At 41.4% G+C, this 22507-nt stretch overlaps 1 protein-coding gene across 1 annotated transcript in view; it reads left to right on the forward strand.

Annotated features, from left to right (window-relative positions):
* Positions 1-22507, forward strand: part of Focad (focadhesin) — a 286698-nt gene that overhangs the window by 220248 nt on the left and 43943 nt on the right. Inside the window, exons 26-30 of the mRNA XM_036178561.1 lie at positions 629-673; positions 5700-5808; positions 9821-9937; positions 12022-12260; positions 16453-16542. Of these exons, the coding sequence (XP_036034454.1) occupies positions 629-673; positions 5700-5808; positions 9821-9937; positions 12022-12260; positions 16453-16542 (600 nt within the window). The remainder of the gene's footprint in view (positions 1-628; positions 674-5699; positions 5809-9820; positions 9938-12021; positions 12261-16452; positions 16543-22507) is intronic.

The following is a 22507-nucleotide window of genomic DNA, read 5'->3' on the forward strand; positions in this document are numbered from 1 at the left end:
CTGGTAAGTTCTCCCATCCTGTGTATTCTCACATGGAAGAAACAGAGGATGCAAGTTTCCTCGTGCCTGTTCCCGTGAGAGCACTAAGCCTCTCTGTGAAGGCTCTCCCTCCAGTTATTATCAGCATAGGTTTAGGAGAAGGCCACACCCAGTCCACAGAAAAGGCACCATGCACCCACCACTCCCGGGATGGCATGGTCACAACACTGCCTGTCTGTCCTTGGTTACATTGTCTCCTTGCCTGTCACCACTAGCATCCTACAAACAGGAAGGTAAAGCCCTTGTTAATGTTCTTTTCCGGAGCCAGGTCTGCACTTGCACCCTTAAGACCCAGAGGCATTGCTGGAAGTTTTAAATTATCTTTCTCACATTCATTATTTATTTATGTGTCAGGGCACATAGCATGCATGGGCCACAGTGTGCAAGTGGAACTCAGGGGGACATTGGGGGATTTGATCTCTTTCTTTGCACCATGTAGTTCCCAGTGATCAAACTTGGGTCCTCAGGTGCCTTTGCCCGCTGAGCCATGTAACTGGCCTTCTGGAAGTTCTTATAAATTGATGAATAAGATAGTGGGTGCAGTCCTTGGTGTCATATAAACTGTGTCTGTTTTCTATCTTTATTGCAGGGTCAGAGACATGCTGACTGATGAGATCACCAAGACAGCTGCAAAGTAAGTCATTTATTCTCCTACCTAAATTACTAATAAACCTTTCACTCCTGCACAGGTACACACACTGTCTCCTTCTGGGACATTTCATAATATTAAAAACTGTAAAGTATTTTTTTTTTTATAGAAAACCATTGTTACTTGTGTTAACTATATCAATTCTCACTACATGCCTTTTTGTACACACAGAGGGACTGGTACAAATACATAGTTGCTCTTTAATCGAGAGATACTCAACTTGAACACCTTAACAAAATGCCATGTGGTTTGGCTTACATTTAAAGGATTATAATTTAGTTCAAGGGGGAGAAATGAATTCTAGAGCATATGAGTTACATTGGGTCTACAAATAGATTAAATCTCAGTTGCAATGCAGCCAATAAAGTGGGGCCCTCTCTTACACTTCCTGGTTGCTATGTAGTCTAGTGTGTCTAGAAATTGGATTCTGATTAGCAATTAATCTGGCCTTGGATTAAACCTCATCAGCTCTATGACAGACTTTAAAAATGAATTTTATATATACAACACTAATACAAAGACTCAGTAAAAGGTGATGTCAGTCATATCCTGGTGATGGTTTTAACAAAAATTGCTTGAGTGTTACTACCGTGAGGCTTTTTATTTACCTTAAGCCAAAACTCACTAAGGAAATTACAGCCGAATGAATGAACTGACTCGCCGGAGCCGTCTCTTCAGGCCTCTCTGCTAACAAGCTAACTAATTGTTCCTGGCGGCAGAGACACAAGCCAGTGGCATTCAGAGCTCCCTTCCTCCACCACATTCTGCTGCTGTGTCATGTTTCCTCGATTTCTTCTTCATCTCCAACTAACACAGGCACATTCCTGCCCTAGGATTTTATGTGCACTGAGGCCCGTGTGCTATAGAAGTATTTAAGTGCAGTGTTATGTACCCTAGTCATATCCTGGGACACTGTGTGGCTAAAGAGATTGGGCATTAGGGAAAACAGAAACAAACAGCCACATAATTGTAAAGTCGATCTCAGCACATGCTCATTACTCACTCCTTCACCCCACTCCAGCTGAATAAATGAAAGGGGAACTGGTGGTCTCCCCACTGCTGGGGTGGGCCTGGGGAAACATCTGCAGGAAGGATCCCTTAGGAATGCGTGTGCTCTGCCGCACAGGTAAGGGTGGTCATCTCTCCTCCTTTCCTTTCGTGGTTTGTGTTCTTGTGCAGTGTTGTTCTTACATCCTGTTAGAAGCAGGACGTTTGGAGCAGAAGCAGGTTTATGTTGAGACAAACTATAACTTTGCCTCCAAAGTCACCTTTATACACCTGTTCTTAAATCTTACTTCAACATGACTTTTCTCTATAGATTTTTTTGAAGCAACACATTGCTACTAGTACCCAGGGTCAGTGTGTTCACATTCTCAGGGGTACACAATAAAACAGTTCAGATTCTTATAGGAGTACCACCGTTTTATCAAAAACTTCACAGTGTAGTTTTTTTTCTTTTAGATTTTATCTAATAAAACAATTGGGATAGGGCTAGCTGTGGCAGGAAGTGACTAGGATATTATTTGAGGTCCAGAGGCTGAATGACAGTGACAGAAGAGGAGACAATGGCTGCCACTTTCCCTCTCCATCTTTCCAGTGGCTTCCTTCACCCAGGCAGAGACCTCGCTCCTACCCTTTGACAGCTGAGCTGCCGCAGTGACTGCCTGAGCCCGGGGCTTGTTTTGTTCACTCATAAGTTGAATGCAGAAGTAACTTCCAGTCACAGAGTTACTGACTTGCTCATTTGAGAGAGCATTTTCAAGAATGGGGTTATGACTAAGGGAGAACATGGGTAAGACAGATGACTGATGGCAATTTGTTTTCATTGTTATTAATTAAATGGGTTGAACTCGAAGACAAAAATCCCCAAGTGATTGGGTCACTTTGCTGATATGTAAGGCAATACTTTATCCCTCAGAAAGCATCACTGAAACTCATCCTTCCTTGGGCTTTTTAATTAGGTTAATGACATCAGTTTGTTCCAAAGGACAATTTAATTAAAATGTCAGTGGTGTTGCTTAGATAAAGACTGTACTGTTGCTGACATGTTATTATGTAAATTAGCCACAGCTGTTTGACTGGTGGGGTAGTTATTGGAGTAACAAGGCAGCAAGTTTGTGCTGCTCTGGTTGTAGACTTTTCACCAGCCAGCTCTTCCTTGAATGTTTGCTAAGTATGCAGTGTGCACTGTAACAGGCTTGAGATAAGCAAGCTCTCCTCCAGGCCTGGAGTCTTCTCCAGCTGTAAACTTGAACCATGGATGCTCTGCATAGACTGAGCTATTATGTTCTATCTGGAAATTAATGTCTAGATAAAATTCAGGTTACATCCAAAGATCGAATTAGCAGTGGCCTTAAATATATTTTCCTTCATTTTCTTTTCTACAGTACATCCTCAGGTGTGTCAAGACGAGTGAAATAAAGTGATTTGGAGTACTGTTTTACAGCAGGCAGGAGCTAGAGAGATTGCATGGTGGTTAAGAACATCCACTGCTATTGCAGAGGACCCAGGTTTGGATCTCAGCACCCATGTCAGGCAGCTCACTCCTGTAACTCCAGCCCCAGAGGATCTGATTTCCTCTTCTGGTCTCTGATGGCATGATGGCATCAACACACATATACACTCCCGTGGACAATGGACATACATACATACATACATACATACATACATACATACATACATACATTCATTATATACATACGTATACATATACACAAGTTTAAAAATCAAAATAAATCTTTCAAAAGAAATAGGCTAAATTCTCTTTTGTAACTTGAGTGTTGTAAAGATACTTTTTATGTAAGATGCCTGTTTAATGAGATTTGATATGCAATTTTGGGTAGCTATTTAACTGTGTTTTCTGTATAGTGAGAAGACTAAAGATTCAATTTTCAGATTTGTGAGAATTTTAAATAGCTCCTTCTTCTTCTCCTCTCCTCCCCCTTCTCCCGCACAGTCTATCCTTAGGGATTAATGTTTCCACAGCCTCAGTGGGAACCATTTGTTTGGACCTCTAGGAGTCCTTCGAGGTTTTTCATCCCAGTCCTTAGTAGGAATGTTGATGCCTTACAGACTCAAGGCAGACCTCCCAGAAGACTGAACTGAAAAGGGCTGGACAGAATGAGCAAGCTGTAGAGCAGGGCTTCGCTGAGCTGGACTGCTTCTGCTCAGGGTCCGGGGGAGAGAAGCAGAAAGGGTTAGGTAAATGAAAAGACTTGATTCCTGTAAAACTAGAGGCAAACATGCAAGAACACGTGTTCCTGGGAACCTTTTAGTACCTTCTCAGCTGTGTGCAGACTGATCTGGAGGTAGATACTAGGCTAGCTTGAGGAGCTGGTGTGAAGGTCACTCTCATCCTCTGGGTCTGCTCTAACTCTGTACTGCATATAATAAATGCATGCAGTGAACTCAGGCTTAGTTTCCGTTCCAGGGCCCTGGGGACATTCTCTGTGGGACATCATGGGGTTGCAATTACATGCCCAAGAGTCGATTCTTGAGATGGGGAAGTTCTGCTGCAGACAGCAGCTCTTCATGGTCTCATTCAGAGCTTCCTTCCATAGGATTAGCCTTGGGGGTATGGAGTAATACTAAGTGTACATTTTTACATGCTAAGTATGTATGAAAATTAGGTAATTTTTATGATGCCAAATTGTGAAGTAAAAAATAGTTTTATTGTTAATATTAGAAAGCTACCATTTGAATTATATAACAGGACAACTCTCAACCCAAGTGGTCTAAAAACAACCCCCCCCTACCTCCTATCTTATCTGGAATCACTAAGTCATATTACAAAGTAGCCATAAGGCTTCTGGCTTTGATATAGTGGGATAAGGGAGAAGGGGAGTCATGACTACCAGAAGCTGCCACATGTTATGTGGGAGTAAAGGAAACTTGTGACCTGATTTAGGGGAAGCTGGTTCCATACACTGCTACTTCAGAAGAGGCCATTATACTTTGCTAGGTGTTTAATTCTGTTTTGGGGATAAATCAATAAATTCAAATTGGCTAAAAACGACATAGAAGAATACAGCTTGGGAAATGCTGTGTCAGAGAATGAAATGAGATATGCAGGAAGAAAATGTAGAAGTAAGAACGGGCATTTTTAAGTTGCACGAGGTCACAATGGCCATGGTGAGGAGAGTTAAAAATCAGCTCTAGTGTCAGCACAGAAGTTATTGGTATCTGAGGGGAAACAGACCTACAGGTTCTAAAGGATGTATTTCTTTTTATTTGATTTTGTTTTCTTTATTTTTAAGACAGGGTCATCAGGTATCCCTGACTGTCCTGGAACTCACTATATAGACCATGGTGACCTTGAACTCACAGAGATCTACCTGCCTCTGCTTTTGAGTGCTTGGATTAAAGGTGTGCACTGGCACACCTGGCTTTTGTTTGTTTGTTTGTTTTGTTTTGTTTTTTTTGAGACAGGGTTTCTCTATGTAGTTTTGGTGCCTGTCCTGGATCCTGCTCTGTAGACCAGGCTGGCCTCAAACTCACAGAGATCCGCCTGCCTCTGCCTTCTGAGTGCTGGGATTAGAGGCGTGTGCCACTGCTGTCCAGCCTGGTTGGTTATTTTTATTTTCTGTGTATCAAGGTTTTGTCTGCATATGTGTGTGTATTGTGTGTATGCCTGGGGCCTATGGAGTTTAGAAGAGTTTTATCTGCATATGTGTGTGTATTATGTGTATGTCTGGGGCCTATGGAGTTTAGAAGAGTTTTGTCTGCATATGTGTGTGTATCATGTATATGCCTGGGGCCAGAGTGTCAGATTCCTGGAACTAGAGTTACTGATGACTGTGAATTGCATGCTGGGAACTAAACTCAGGTCCTCTCTAAGAACAACAAGCAGTCTAACCAGTGAGTATATCTCTAGTCTCCCGGACCTGCATTCTCATCTAGTTTTAACCAGGTTTGTGCTGCAGTGGAAGGGCTCTGCCACCTTGTCTGCTCTCCCATGATAATATCTTCTCTCTTGGTCTCCTGAGTCCTTTCTTGGCTTTTCTTAACACAGGGAGAGTCCGGTGGTCAAAGGGAATGCATTGTTGGCCTTGAGCAGCCTTGCTGTCGTGGTGTCCAAGCACGAAGCTAGCCTTTCCTCAGATTCTGATGGAGTCTTGGAGGTGAGTTGGAAGGATTTAGGTCATGTGGGCTTTGGTTACATCTCCTTAGTCCTGACTTAGGTAGCCTGGGCCCGGGTTTACAAGGTTAATTTCTGTGACTGCATCTTCAAATCCTGTAACACGAATCTTAAAAAGTCTTATAATAAAAGACCCAGAGCCAGATATTGGGATGAAGGCTGAAAGATCAGAGAAGCAGAACAGCCAGCCACTAGCTTACCTCTATAAAATCCTCAGATTTTCCTGTTTCCTCACACCTTATATACCTTTCTGTGCCCTGCCATATGACTTCCTGGGATTAAAGGCATGTGTCACCACTGCCTGGTTCTGTTTTTCTCATGTAGCCCAATGTGGCCTTGAACTCACAGAGATCCAGATGGATCTCTGCCTCCCAAGTGATAGGATTAAAGGTGTGTGCCACCACTGCCTGACCTCTATGTCTAATTTAGTGGCTGGCTCTGTCCTCTGATCCCCAGGTAAGTTTTATTGTGTTACACAATATATCACCACAAAATTCTGCTACTTGATGAGCTTTACTGTTAGCCCTGTTGTCTTGCTGACTCACTTGGTGTTTTTCTGTTTTCCTTTCCCCATTGTAGTTAAATGGCCATTTCCATCTGAAGGTGCCAATTTTATGAAACAAGGGCTGTCTTTCTGTGATTACATCACTGGTAACCAATCTTAGGGGGTTAACCAGGCTTACAGAAAGTGAACAATGCTGTCAAAAAATGATAAATAAGCTGTGTTTACTTATTGAAAAAAATTGTACTTTGCATTTTAATTGTAGATGTCAATGATAAAGTGCCTATTCATTGTTGCAAGGCATTTATTTCTTAATTAAACATGTGGCAGGCTGGCCAATATTCATTTCCAATGTGCTTTTTCAGATAATTCATATCTGTCAAAATAAAAAGCTGTGGATTTGTTCTTGTTTAAACAGTTCCATTATCTGTTAGCTATCATTATCAAGATATGATGTGGCCCAAGTAGTTCAAAACAAAACAAAACAAAACACAGGCTTTGGAATAACAGAGGCCTATATTTAAATTTTATTACTTTGACTTATTAGCTGTAAACCTTTGTATAGTGATCTGCACTTTTAGAACCTGCTTCCCAATCTATAAGATGGGATGACAGTGCTGTAAAAGTTAAATGAATGTGAGGACACACACAGACACACACAATCTCACGACAATAGGTACATGCTAAGCTCTCGATAACTAGAGCCATTATTAACATCACTGTCTCTGTCCTAGAGGAGTGTTTTATGAGCCATTTGTTCTCTGTTTTGTCTTCATTTGGTTTGTTTTGGTTTTTAAGATAGGGTCTCACTATGTAGCCCAGGCTGGCCCCCAACTCACTATCCTAACTCTTGTTCACAAGTTCTGGGATTATAGCTGTTACCACTACACCTAGAACTCTGTAACCTCCTTTCCTGATGCTTTTCTGGCTGCAAAGAAACTAACTCCCATTCATTAAAAAAAGAAGAACTAACAATGCATGGAATTTGGAAACTTTTGGAATTGAACAAAACTAAGGCTGGATTTGGCCAGGAAAAAGGTAGCCTCTGACACAAGTGCTGTTGAAATACCTCAGCAGACTGTTCCTACTCGGGTCATTTGTTGTCCTTCCATCCGCCATTTACAATTTAGGTTCTCAGGGTCCTATGCCTATCCCATTGGTAGGCTACGAACACAGCTTCATCTGATCATTTAATTAATCTCTAAAGAACAGAGAAGAGAGAATTATCCAAAGGGTGTTATTGAAGTAGGTGAGTTTAGGGACAGCCCAGTGAACTAAGACCTTTGATGGAAAAAATGTGTCTACCCCTTCATCTAGGGTACCACCCAGTACCTTCTCTCCTGTGGGTAATTTTAGTCAGACACATCCTGGTAGAAGGAAAGATAAGCATGGTCCATTCAAACCACTGCTGGACCAAGGTCATGGAGGGAGATCTATCTTTGAAGTGGTTCCTGAGTCAGGAGCAAAACATCTTTAATTGACTAAGTGCAGATCTTCCAAAGTTATATTAACAGGTTAGGACCCATTCTATTCCTGTCCTTGGGAGCTGCTCCTCCCTCTACCTAAGCTCAAAAGCCCCTCAGTAATCTTGAGGTTCTTGAGTTAACTGTTTACTTAGGCCTGTTCTAATTCATCTGCTCTTCTCACTTTTAGTAAATCTATATACTTTCGCTATTACTCAGTGTCTTGCCAAATTTGTTGTTGGAGACACAAATAACCTTATATTACATTCAGTGACACTGGCACCAATGAACAGGAGAATCAGTACTGTGAGGCAAGAGCTACAAATGTACATTACGTGGAGAGAAGGGAATGAAGCCCAGGGATATTGCATGAATGATAAAAGTATAATTAGTTAACATTCAGATATTTAACTTTGAACCCAGAATTTTGTTTTAATAATGAGAAAGATAAGGAAATGCTTCATTTCATTGAAAGAGCCATGGAATACCTTATCAAAGGCTACATGCTAACTAGATCTGTAACCTTGAAAGTTCATGCATATTCTAGTATCCCTTTTCTGGCGGGTAATTATAGTTGTAAGCATTGCAACTCAGATGGAAAAGTATTCTGGCAATTGGGAGCCAATGAATACCACAAAGTCACTGTAAGCACAACAGCTTACAGCCCTGCTCCAGGGAAAGGGTTCCCCAATATGATAGCTCTGCTCCATGTTACGGTCTTGCTCTGCTCTGCTCTACTCAGCCCAGGCTCCATCTCTGCTCCAGCAAAATGTCTCACCCAGACCTCCTTCAAGAGATTTATTGGGAGGGAGGAACCCAGGAGAGTGGTTGCCTCTGCCAGGGTGGAAAAAGGCAGCAGCAAACTGAATGGCAGTGAGGATTATATAGGGCTTCTTAGGGGTGGAGTTTTTCAAGGGTGAAGATTTTAAGGGAGATTAGTCAGATTTCCATCCCCTTGAGGTTGGACACACTCAGATTGGCTAGATTTTGTGCTCAGAGATTGGTTGGTTTTCTGCTCAGGGATTGGTTGGTTTCATGCTCAGGTGGTCAGGCAGATTTAGCTCTGGTTTCAGGGCCAAAGTGTGTTTCTTTGGCTCTGGTTTCAGGGTCAGCATTTCTTTGGCTCTGGTTCCAGGGCCAATGTGTGTTTCTTTGGTTCTGGTCAGGGTGTGTTTCTTTGACTGGCCCTTTTCCCCTATAATAATGAACTACCAGTTGTCAAGTTAGTTTGCCCAATAATAACTGGGGGTATAGCTCAGAGTTGAAGTTCTAGATTCTCATATTTTTTTATTCTCTCCTTCCAGTCTTTTCAAACTGAGAAGCCATGCAGGGTGAGAGTGGGGCTTTGCTTTTATTTTTGTTGACCTTGCCTTTGGCCATTTCTCAATACAAAATCCAGATCTCATTATTTGATTAAAGTTGAACATGTGTGACCAATAACAAAAGATCTTAAGATGAATGTTTCAGACCCCATGGCCATGGGTGACTTTTATTACTAAGTTTTCTCTTTAGTGGAGGTTTTTTTGTTTTGTTTTGGTTTTTGGTTTTTGGTTTTTTTAAAAATAATTTGTTAGTTAGGTGAATGTGGCCATGATACGTGATGGGCAGCCATATATAATAGTAAACAGAAATGCTAGAGACGTTGGTCACAATGTTGCAGGTTAATTGGCTATTTTGTGAAATAAGTCATAAATTTTGGAAGTTTTAAATTTGTTTTTTGCCTTCTTTATTATCTATGTTGTTTTTATCATAATTCACTGGACTGAGGAAAATTGAGTATATTCTGTTGTCTCTGTCTTCTCACTTCTGATCAGTCTTGAATAAAATATAATTGTATTCTTGTTGGGGAACAGGTCAGGACATATATTTGCCAGCTCTATTCACTTCATGTAGTCCAAGCAGATTAAGTTTACTTTTTGATGATAGCATTTCATTATTTAACAAAAAGATGGCTGTACTCTAGATGTCAAAATAAAGTTTAGTTGTTCTGTTTTTTTCTACTGTCATTTTATGTTGTTCCTTATCTACAGGTTCAACCTAATTTCCTTCCAGTGAAAGAGTGGGTTTCCATGGTGCTTAATACCCTCCTGGTCATTGTGGATAGCCATTACCGCCCCAGAGGACAGCTCTTTTCCTGCTTTTATCATGTAAGTGCAAGAAATCAAAATGACCAGAGTCACCAAGGGTTAATTCTCCTGACAGCCATTGTTCACATGGAAACTATGAAATAGTGTAGTAATTTCCAGCTCTAACTTTAGGCTAGAGTGTGTGTGTGTGTGTGTGTGTGTGTGTGTGTGTGTAAAAAGACTAGTGTGTAGGCCCCATGGTTTGATCATAATGATTTAGGTGTGCCCCAGGTACCAGCAGTATGAAAGCTCTTGAGTTTTTTCTGATGTATAGTCAAGGGCTATAGTTGTGAGGACAAGCTTTTCTGCCTTACCCAAGATTGGGAAGGTGAAATTATTTAAGTAAAAGTGTTGTATTTTGAAAACAGTAAAATTCTTTGTAAATAGCAAGTAGTCTTATTGGTCATGTGTAAGACGTCTGCTACCCTCCTCTCCTGTCTTCACGGTGGTGGTCTAATGATTGAAGCAATGGGAAATGCACATCTTGCTGTTGTCTGGTACACCCTCGGGCTTGCGGAATCACTTTACTTCTGCGATGGTGTAGAATTAGTTCAGTTTGGTTCTGTCCGTATCCATTGCGTAGGGAATTACAGAGATCACGGCATAGTCAGCTGAGTGGCTGAGGGTTGAAGCTGTTTGAAGGAAAATGTAGCACGGATCCTGAGCCGTGGCTAAGACTATGGATTTAGCTCACAGTCCATTGCCTATGGTCATCTCTGTCATACTCTGTTCCCTCATCCACTGCCCTTGGGAGGACTGGTATGTATGTATTTGGGTCCAATGCTAGATTTAAAAATAACTTGATAGGTAATGTAGAATTAAGTTGGAAGTTAGGTTTTGTTCAGAGAAGTCATTTCTTAGTGCTGGTTTGCTTGGCTTGTTTTGAGGCCTGTACAACAGCTGTGTCAGGCATTCAGCAGGACAAGATACTCTGTCAGAGTGCTAGTCATTCCGCTTAGTTCTTACAAACCCAGTAGACAGCCTCTTTGTTTAGTGAGTTCAGAGTTACCGCTTTACCGTTTTTCTTCTTCGTCCATTATTATTCATTTTTAAGACCCATTTCAAGAGTCACTTCCTTTATTTCCTGTGTCCTAGTAGCTGAGTCCTTTTGAGTAACTTGGTCATTTGAAAACATTACATTCGAGTATAACATTCTACACATTTGATTTTTATCCTTGAAGTACTGGAGCTTGGTGAGCAAATCGACATAGAATTGAAACACAGTGTAGCATGTTTTGACTGCCCGGGACAACACCACCTTTATGGCACATCTGAAAATTTAAAACGGACAGTAGTGAGGGGTGCTAAAGAGGCTGTCCTCTCTACCTGAGACACATTTACAAGCATAGAGCCTGTGTGGTGGAGTGCTGTAACATGGGACTCTTGCAGATACTGTTCATGTTCAGCTACCTTGTCATTTTATTAGGACTGTTATTCATTTTTCTTCCCATAATTGCATGTCAGAAGGCACATGTAGAGTCCTCCCACTTCCTTTTGAATAGCTTGTTACTGCTTTTAACCAGAAGCTTTTAGAATTTCAACTTCCCTCTTAATTAAAAGGAATTACCCCCCCCCCCCCCCGTAGGAAATAATCCATCTATGGGGTTGTGTTCCCACCAAAAATTTTGGGAGATGTGCCAATAGATCCTTGTGCTAAAATTCCACCTGTCCCTGTGTAGTAAACCCACACTCCTGTCTACCTCCCTCTTTTTCTGTTCTGGGCAAGTCCTAGCTAGCTAGCTTCCTGGACAATTGTAATGTGGCTGTCTAAGTACGGACAGCCTTACTTGTGGCTTTCCTATTGTATGCACGCAGGTTTTTAAAAACATTTAAACTGTTTGAGTTTATATAGTGAGAGGGTTCACAACCTCTAAATGTGGACACTTAGAATTCTGTCTTTGAAATTTAAAAAGACATTACTTATTTCACTCGGTAGTAGATGGGCTCATTGGCTGAAATCGGGGTGTGTAGCAAACACATTTAGATTCTCTTTTTTTGGTCTGGGGGCAGGTGTAGGAGAAGCTTGCGTTGCCCTGGCGTTCATGCGGTCGGTGTTCTAAACAAGAGGCTAACTAACCCTGTTTTCTTTCTTCGGCATGTCCTAGAAGTCCTATTCCGGTGAGAACACGGCAAGCGCCATGGTGCGCTCCGCCGCCGCCTCGGCTCTGTCTCTCCTGGTACCGGTTTTCATTATCTCTTGCAAAGAGAAGGTTGAGGAAATCCTGAGCATGCTGACTGCCAGGTTACCTGGGAAACCAAGTGCTGATGAATCTCAAGCCGTGCAAATCCACATGGGCCTTGCTTTGGGGATGTTTCTCTCTCGCTTGTGTGAAGAGAAACTCAGGTACAGTCCACTGAATTATTGCTACGGTTCCTCTTTGTGATTTAGGTGATGGGGTGTATGCATGTGGGGTTCTAAACCTTGCGCCTGAGCAGAATGTGCTTGCTGAACTTTTTGAGATGGTTGAGTTGATTGTTTATCCTCTTATATGGGTGAATTTTGATGCCTAAAATACTATCCTATGATATTAATATGTTTTAAGGGCTATTATTCAAGTGAATGGTTACTTGAAAAGCACCTCAGGCTAGGATAGAAGCCTAAGTACATCTTTATAATTAACAGACATGAACAAAAGCTTTAGAGTGCTGTAGGGAAAGGAAAGCTTCTCTCCTACCCCTTTCATTGAAGAAACAACTTGGGGGAGCCCCATGTAGCAGAGGGGTGCTGGGAGTCAGTCACTCAGTCACCTGAGAACTGCATGTACCCAGCTTGAAAATGCTGCCTTTGTCCTGTGCCCTGGCTACATTTAATAATCTTTAAAGAGTCCTAATCTGTGCATATTATACTGGGTGCTTTATTCAGTCTGATTGCTCATTTTTAGGCTGCTAGCATTAGCAGTGAATGGAGCAAATGGGATATGAAAGACCCAGGTGGAAAATTCCACTAGACGGGCAAGTTTTCCTACACATCAATTAGTCTATTTTAGTTTTGTTCATACTTGTTTTTTTTCCTTGTATTTTACATTGAACCTTAGAATTTTATGCATCCAAGTTGATTGTAGTGTAGTCTAACATGAATATTTGGTTACCATGAATAGTTAATGGTAGTGACTTAGACCTTAGCCCCATCTTCCTGTGCTGGAAATAGGATATAGGGAGAAATCTAGCTGTGATGTTAGATGTCCTTATACTTCCCAGTTGGGAACAATTAGTGGCCCCAAAGCAAACACTGGTGTTGGTGTGGATGAACTAGACAGAATTATGTAGTATCTATAGTGTTTGAAACTAGAGGTTAAGTTTGTGTTTGTAATTTACATACCTTGAACAAACGCTATTGTGATTTTTTTTGTGTGTGTGTGGGGAGGAATTACTATTGCTCTTGGGAATGGATATTCCAAGGGGGCATCTTTAGCTTCTGGAAACATCTGACAGATGAATGGGGTGACTTACATAATATCTGCAAATGAAAATGAAACATCCCCAGAATATTCATAGAGGCCCAGCTCTAGATGAACAAAGAACCTACCCTTTGTGTGGGAATGAACTTTCCACCCCTTGTGTGTGTGTCTGGTAGGACAGGAAGTGTTTTGTGAGGCTTAAAACTTCAAGGTGCCTTTTCCCCTTGCTGCACTACAAACAGTGCTCTCCTCACCATTGGTGTTCGGGACCTTTCTCAGTATGTTTTCAAGCAGCATGTTTTTACATCTTCACCTGAGTCCCAGCCTTCACTTCTAGGTAACCCACTCCATTCCATTCCATTCTGGCTGTGGCTCATTTCTTCATTAACTTGGGATAAGGTGCTGCACTGACTTTCCTACTGTCAGGTTTGCATGGGGGGTGAATTTAATCACACTGCCTGGAAAACCCCACAGTGACCCACATATACACTCTTATCCCTGGGTCCCAGGTTGCCTTCCTCTGTCTCTCTTGAATTTGTACCTGCAAAGAATCCTGGGGAAGGACATCAGGAAGCTCATCCATGGATGAGTCACTGGGAATGCTAGTAGATTGTTTGATTGTTTTGTTTTTTAAGATAGGGTCTCTCTATGCAGCCTTGCCTGTCCTGGAACTTGGTATGTTTACCAGGCTGCCCTTATAATCAGAGATCTGCCTGCCCCTACCTCCTGAGTGGTGAGATTAAAGATGTATGCCACCATGCCTGGCACTGAGTACCTGGAGATTTTAACTTTGTCGAATAGCATCCTTTACCTGGGACCTGTGTCTTGATAGTGTAGTCACCAACATGTAATTATCCCTGTTTCCTACTTGCTCATTTCTTTTAGAGCAGGAAATCAGCAATAGTTACCCTTTTCTACCTAGATGTTTTACTCAGTAATTACAATGTTACCTTTTCTGATTATTTTTGCCCCCTAAAACCAAGGTTAGGGGCGGGAGAGATGGCTCAGTGGTTATGAGTGCTTACTGCTTTTCTAAAGGATCGAAGTTTGGTATCCAGTACTGTGTTGGCGGCTCACAGCTACTGTAACTCTCCTCCAGGGGCTCTCATTTGTAAGGGAGCCTGTACTTGTGTGCACATGGTGCCCTGCACAGGCACCATACACAGATGTAAATTAAAAATAAATCTCAGAAATATAATTTAAGATAGGGACTGGAGAGATAACTCAGTAGTTAAGAGCACTGGCTGCTTTTCCAGAGGGCTGGAGTTTGATTGCCAACATCCACATGGCAGCTCACAAACATTTCTAAGTCCATAGTCAGGGTATCTGATGCCCTTTTCTGGCTTCCTTGGGCACCAGGCACACACATGGTGCATAGACAAATATGCAGGCAAAATACTCACAAATAAAATTAAATTAAAATAATTTAAAATAAAGCTAAGTATCATGAGAGCTATTGGCTTGAAATGGGTAGTAATATCAAGTACCCATAGGAAAACAGATGTCAGCACTCCATTGTTTTCAGAGTAGATTCTCGCTCCTGGAAGAGAGAGACTTATCACAGTCAATCTGGCTTATGATTCTCCTGAATTTGAATTCCAAAGTAGGATTTATTCAGGAAGGTACATTACACCTTCTTGCCTCCGTCATAACCTCTAAAGCAGTGGTTCTCAACCTTCCTAACGCTGCAACTCTTTAATACAGTTCCTCATGGTGTGTTGACCCCCAACCATGAAATTATTTTGTGGTACTTCATAACTGTGATTTTGCTTCTGTTATGAATCATAATGTAAACATCTGATGTGCAGGATATCCGGTGTATGACCCCAAAGGGGTCGTGACCCACAGGTTGAGAACTGCTGCTATAGATGCTAGACATATGATCTCAGTAGTATATATTGAAAATATTTAATTATACTTTATTCCTAAGAATAATTCTGGAGAAATCGACTCATTTACTGCCTCCCACCCTGTGTGTGTGTGTGTGTGTGTGTATCTGTCTGTCTGTCTGTCTGCCTGCCTGCCTGCCTGCCCATCCATGCTTCTCTCATGCCATAGTATAATCATGTTTGCAAGCGTCGCTGTAGTCTTGGTTTGCAAGCTGTTATTTAAAGTGCTCTCTGGCTGCTTGGTATTCCTGGGTTGAGATCCGTCCAGCATGATCTGAGGACTAGGAGAAGGAGCTGAGCTCTAGGGACCCTAAGTAATAAAATGGGCGTGAGGAAGCCCACAGCTTTGCCTGAGGAAAGAGCCAGAGATGCCTGTCAAGTTTTCTTTTACTATCCAGTCCTAGTTCTCACTAAGACAAGTATAAAAACCAGTTGTTATACAGAAACAGAAAATGTAGGGCTCGGGAATTTCCCTCTTAAAAACTGTGTAATTAAAGGAGTGAGGCTAACTGGCAACCCATACAACTGAGACATGAAATCACAAGCTGTGTCCCTCCTAAGAGAGATTTGGGGTGATTGATAACCGTATTCATAGTTTTATTAAAATTTCTACAAAAGCATCACTTTTACATTCTTAGAAATATTTGAAATTTTGCTCCTCAGTGTTTTAAAATTTAAATACAAAGAGAAAAATTAAAATAAGTTTATTGTTTGTAATTGGTTACACTCTTCAAGAACATAATTACTGAATAATTTTTCTTCGTTCCCCTGTCTACAAAATGAGCATATGTGGTCACCAATATTGTTACTACTTTATTATATATAAAGAGATGCTGATGTTTCCAGTAGATATTGACAGAGAAAGATTTTCTCTGTAACAATTTGGCTTTTTTATTAACTTGTGTATGTGTGGGGATTTATTTGTGTATGTACGGGGGACTTGCATGCTTTGTGCACATCAGAGGACAACTTGTGGGGATCATTTGGCTCCTTCCATAATGTTGATGCTGGGGACCAAACTCAGATCAGCAGGCTCCACGAATGTGTTAGACACAAGCACTCTTACCTGCTAAGCCATCTCTCTGGACGAACATGCATTTTGTTTATTTTGGGTACTGGGGACCAAATCTAGAGTCTTGTGTATACCAGGCAAGCACTCTACTACTGAGCCTCATACTCTCAGATATGTCATGTCCTTTGAACAGTTGTGTGATTAGTAATAATCCATCATCCCTGTCTCCTTATCCAGTGACATGTCTGGTCAGCAGATGAACCTTCTTCTGATGAAATCCTTGGATGCCCTGGAAAACTGCTGTTTTGACCCTAGTCTTGAATACAAGTATGTTGATTCCTTTCATAGCCAATGCTTGGAGATGGTCTGCTACTTGCAGCAAACCTTGGAAGCTGTGGTGAAGTGTATGCAGGGTCTGATCTCGACCTCCTTTGCAGAGAGTGTAGCGTAACAGTTGGAAAGAATCTCGCACTGAAAACTTCTTTGTTCTAAAACCATGTCATTGGTGGATGTTTTGTTTAAATGCAGAGCAGTGAGTGCTATTTTGCAGCTTAATCCTGTTACCAAACTTCAGTTTTGTTTTGTACTTATACATGAGGCATGGATCTGGTGATCAGGATACCTCACTTAATCTTTTTTTTTTTTTTCAAGATTAGCTGAGATTATTTGAATATGGGTGGGCAAAGAGAGCTTCTGATGATTTGAATTTCCCTCTAAAACTGTGGGCTGAGGAATCAGATGGAAAGGACCACTTATTATATTGGGGTCCACAGTCTGTCCAACAGGAATGGATTCTCCTCCAGCCCCCATTTGGACCTCATGCATTTTTAAGAGTATTTTTCTTGAAAACTAAGTATCTTAAATTTTATGGTTTCATTCTAATATTGAAAGATAACAAATATGAAAATAATAAGAGAATCAGAAGGTAAAAACTGTTGAATTTACTGTTATACATCTAATCTCTAATCTAATCTCCATGAGTTGTATGGGTGAATAATATGATTTGATTAGGCTTTGTGGAATATTGTCAACAGCAGCTTGTACCTTTTTAGTTTCTGTTTTAGAATCTTAGGTTTGAATCCTCTGGGCTCCACTGTTTCTAGAAAACACAGTAGATTAGCTCTCATAATTTATCCTTTCCTGTGGTGCATCTGTACTGTCTAGCTTGTTAGGCTCAGAGTAACAAAGAATAGTGAAGTAGCCATATAAAGGGAAGCTTATGGAGGATTTTTATAACAAATAAAGGTAGTCTCTGTAGTAGGTGGTGGTGATGAGATTTTGTCTATAGGTAGAGTAAAACTAAATAGAAACCTGACAGTTCATCGAGAGATCCCTCAGGATCTTGTGACATCTTTAGTGTATGGTGTGAATATGGGAAGGGAGTTTGATGGCACCTTTGGAGTCTTCTGAATATAGAAAATGATTAACAAGAGGGATAAGAAATGTGGTTATTATTTGGATTAAATGACAGATTGAGATTTTGAGTCTAATATATGCATTGCTATTTTTTTTCTTAATAAACAACCCCCGACCTTTCCTTTCTTCCTTTACCCATTCTCCCAAGGTACTTATTGTAGCCATGAATCAGGATATTAGAAGGTTGTGGGAAAGCTTACAGTTCAACACTGCCAGGTCTTAACCAACTGCAGCAGTGGAGAGCAGCTCACATACTGCTCCAGGCAGACTGGGGCTGGCCAAATCTCTGGAATAGGTGTTTATGTGCTTAAAGGGTCATGTCTAAGTATATTTAACCTTCAGTTTTATTTTTATGACTGATAAGATTCTCGTTTCCTCTTTCTTATCTTCTCTCTTGATTCTTATCTTCATAGTGAAGAGCAGTATTGAGAGTGGGTCTGGACAGGAGACCAGTCCACCAGAGGAGTGTAGAACAGGACCATGTGGATCACCTTCTCATTGCGTAGAAAGGTGCTTGTCAGAACCCAATTAAAGGTCCAGGCGTCCAAACAGCCCACCCCTCTCCTGTGCAAACTTAAGTATCCCTACCGTTAGTGGAGCTCAGTATTTCCTCACTCCGGGGCTTCCTGGGTGTCAGTCCAGGGTGAAGTTCTTTCTTTGTCTCAGATTCCTCTGGACCTTGTTAAGCAGCTGCATTTTCATATCTGCACCCCAGGTACTAATCCTAATCATAGCCGAGAGAGATTCAGGCAGGGCTTCTCATCAGTTTACTGTGTAAAGAAGCCAAGTCTCTGAGCTGACACTTTTTCTAAGTCACATAGGTGGCAGAATTAAGAAATGGGCCTAGGACCTCTGAATTAAGAACCATTTTTCTTTGCCTTGTGTAGTACAGTGCAGAGAACACAGTTCCATGGGAAGAAAATAGTTTGATACCTGTCATTATGGAATTATCATCATCATCATCATCATCATCATCATCATCATCACCATCATCCTCATCCTCATCCTCATCGACATGCAGATGTTGCCCACTATTACTTGGCCCAGGCCTTAATGCCTGGCACATAGCATAAATATTTCTCTTTCTAAAGAAATTGCCAGGGTTTAGGGCAAATCCCCATCCAGTGAGATAGTGAAAGCATTACTGAGAGGTGGTTAGTAGATGATCCAGGGTGTGCTCCCTCCAGTGATAGAATTCTGCTAGAACCAATTCACCATGCTTCCCTGATTCAATGAATGAGCTGCTGAGTGGAACACCTGGGCTGGGGTATCTAGTCCTATCGTTAACATTTTGCTGCCACCTAGTGGTCACCTTTTGGCCATTGCAGTCTTGACAGCCCTAATTGTGGTCATGTTATCCATCAATGACCTGCGCTTTGGTTAATTACTATTGAGCTGTTAGAAATACAATAACATTTAAATTGTGCTTTGTAAAGGGCAAAGCGCTATACAAATGTTACCTGTTATTAGAACTAATTATTATATGGCTTGTACCTAATCTGTAGAATTGCTAACAATAAGTTAGGCAATTCAAGATTCATCTTTGGTTAGCTTAGAAAAGTATTATTGTTCTATCTCAGTTGATATGACAACATGAATATCAGAACTGGGTATTATTTTATGATTTATTTCGATGGCGATTTTTTTTTGGTTTTGGTTTTTTTGAGACAGGGTTTTCTGTATATCTGTAGCTGTCCTGGAAATCACTCTGTAGACCAGGCTGGCATTGAACTCACAGAGGTCTACCTGCCTCTGCCTCCCTGACTGCTGGGATTAAAGGTGTGCGCCACCACCACCTAGCGATGGTGATCTTTTAATATACTGTGATATGATATTCAAATAACTGTGCAGTGGGGGGGGCACACATGTGCATGCTCGTGTGCATATGCACGCATATGAACATGCATGACCTAGTCCATGATTGCATAGGAGAGCACTAGGTGTCTTCATTATCGATCTTCATCTTGTGGTTTAGGTTAGGGCCTCTCACTGCACTTGGAATCGCTTGTCAACAAGTTTCTAGGATCTGACTGTCTTTGTCTCCTCCTGTTGAAGTTACAAGCTCACTTGATCATGCCCAGCTTTTTCATGAGTGCTGGGATTAGACCCTCTGGCTTTCACAGCATTACTCTTGCCTATTGGGCCATCTCTCCAGCCCTGTAGAATATTTATGCTAGTGATTCCAAAAGCACAATTGAATGTCTAATGATACCACTGGTTTTATTTTAACTGTTGGAGGCACCAACCCTTAACTCCTTTTTGTTTTCAGTGTGCAGAATACATGAAAGCTGCCTCTGCCTGAGTCATTTGTGGTTTACAGCTGGCAGACATATCCAGAAGATTCTAGCATGAGTTAAATAGGTGGAAATAGTGAGTTAATCATTTTGAGTCTTTTTTAAGACTTAGGACATTAAGATGTGGAAGATTTGAAATTAAAGGAATAAAGCTTTAGGAATATTTTCTAGGTATATAATAAAAATTGGGGGGAAAACATGGAAACTCAAGCTATAGACTAAGGGTGTCTAACTTATTAAGGATATTCAGCATCTGTATATCGACATGCACACACAGAGTTAGATTATATATTCATATGATAGGACAGGCAGTTAACATTGCAGTCCTGAACAGAGTTGTAACAGTGCCTGTAACTCTGGCCTGGGAAGTCACATGTCCCCTTTAAACCTTTATGATTATGTCCCTTGAGGTGCTGTAGGAGAATTTCGGCCCAGGACACTTTGAAAAGTAGACTCTACAAAATTGCTTGTTCATTGAGAACAATAAATCCCAATTTTTATTTGAGCTTTGAGAGAAATAATCTGTCCATACAAATACAATATCTGTCTTTCTTCACTTAGTTTTGCAAGAAACAGAAATTGAGTTTTCCTGATTGAATCTTATATAATATGTTCAGTTTGCTTCCAGCTGAACAGAGGCATCAGGAACTGTGCACATGTGCGTGTTATGTCCCGGTTTTTTGTTTGTTTGTTTGTTTGTTTGTTTGTTTCTTTTTTTGTTTTTTTTTTCTGTAGGTATTCTGTAAACCCCACACTCATAAAACTCAGTTGGCCAGTTCTTTAGCATCCAGCAAGTTCTGGATTAGTGCTGCCGTGCATCCATGAAGACTGTGGGCTGAAGATACTATATTGAGGGAAAATAAAAAAGATATCCATCATCATAAAACTTTGAAATTAGAGAAGAAATAATCTCCCAAATAATCCTTCTTCATAATTTATAACTAAAATTATAGGATATAACTTAATACACAGGCTATGGGAGAGTTTTAAAGAGATTCCCTGCTGGGCTTGGGATGGGGTCCTAAGGAAGAACCATTTGAAGTCTGAAGGATAAGTAGCAATTACTACTAATAATTAATAACAATAATAAGTAGTCAAAGGGAGAGCCATGGTCAAGTTTGTCAAAATATGAATCAAATTGTGTCTAGTTATACCTTTGTCTAATTCTTTCTCAGTTTTACGTGTGTCAGTATGGAAGGATAGCTAAAAACCTTCCCCTTAGATTCCTAGTTAAAACAAAAGCTTGAAATGCATCCTCATCAACAGTAACCTTCCTCAGGAGATGTGCCTGGCCTCAAAGCGTGCAGTCCTGGGGTTCTGGGGCGCTTGGTGTTGGTGTTGGCTGCTGGGAAATGCATTAGCTGTTGAACTTATCAGGCTCCCGTGCTTTGGGACAGCAATGCTGCCTGAAGGATGTGGGCTGAGTTCTCCTCTCCACACAGGACTCCCTGTGCTGCTCCTTATGCAGCAGAGACTAGACAAGCAGTTAGTTGTCTCCTTGCCATCATGCAAGGCCTGAGAGGGGCCTTGAGCATGGCAGGTGGAACCCAAGGCTGGGGACTGAAGTCCCTTCTTTCTGGTTGTGCTCTTCTGAAATCTTCCTGTGTGATCTTGAGCACACATCTAAGCCCGTCTCTTCCTCCGGGTATCTACTCTCAGGTGTGGACACTGTTCACACAGAGTTATGGGGGGGGGGGTGTTACTTGAGTGTTCATAGGAAGGTTCTTGATGCCAGCCAAAGACATAGCTGTCATGTAAGAGAAAAATTGCTTTCCATATGGATATTGGAGAAAGCCCTGGAATGCCTTTTCAGTTGTGTATATCATGACGAGAGGGGTGTCCAACCAGCATCAGCATGTTTTCTGAAATGCTCAGCATTACCTCCAGTTAAAAAGCAACAGAAATGAAAAAAAAAAAAAACTTTACAAAGGAAAATATAGCCACAGATGCACTGTGGTGTGCTAATTTGAAGTTTCTTGATAACAGTTCTTTTCTTTAAATGGTATGTGTCCTTTCAGCGGATTGGGACACAAAGCCCCAGATTCCAATTGAATTGTCACAAGGGGTAACTTTTGACAAGCCTGTCATTTGTCCATTTTCTCTTCTGACCCAGTGGTACTCTGGGAGATCAGAGGAGAAAGAAGGATTAATGTCATTGTGCACAGATGAATACCCAGTTTCTTTAAGAAAGAGATTCCAGTTGTTGGAGTTGACTGGGAAACACAAGTCCTCAGCACCACTGTGCCTTGCCCTGCTCCCATCCAGAACCACAGCTCCTCAGCGCCCACCTTGGAATTTAGCCCTCTCTCCTTGTGCAGATAAACCATAGTGTAAGAGCACAAGCTAGAGGGACGGATTGTGGCATTTCTGTGAGGGCCGAAATAGAGCTGTTTCTCACCAGTTTACGTCAAGCTCGGTGTTGGCTGTTTCTGTCCAGGGGGATATCCGATGTTTGATTCTTGGTGCTGATGGTACTAGGGTGTGTGTATAGGGAGGATCTTTCTGTCTCTGTCTCTCTTTGTGTATGTTTGTGTGTCTCTCTTTTTGAAGCCTCTGCTGGGCATTGAAACTAGAGCCGTAGG

This window comes from Onychomys torridus, chromosome 2 (assembly GCF_903995425.1).
Source record: "Onychomys torridus chromosome 2, mOncTor1.1, whole genome shotgun sequence".
NCBI lineage: Eukaryota > Metazoa > Chordata > Mammalia > Rodentia > Cricetidae > Onychomys > Onychomys torridus.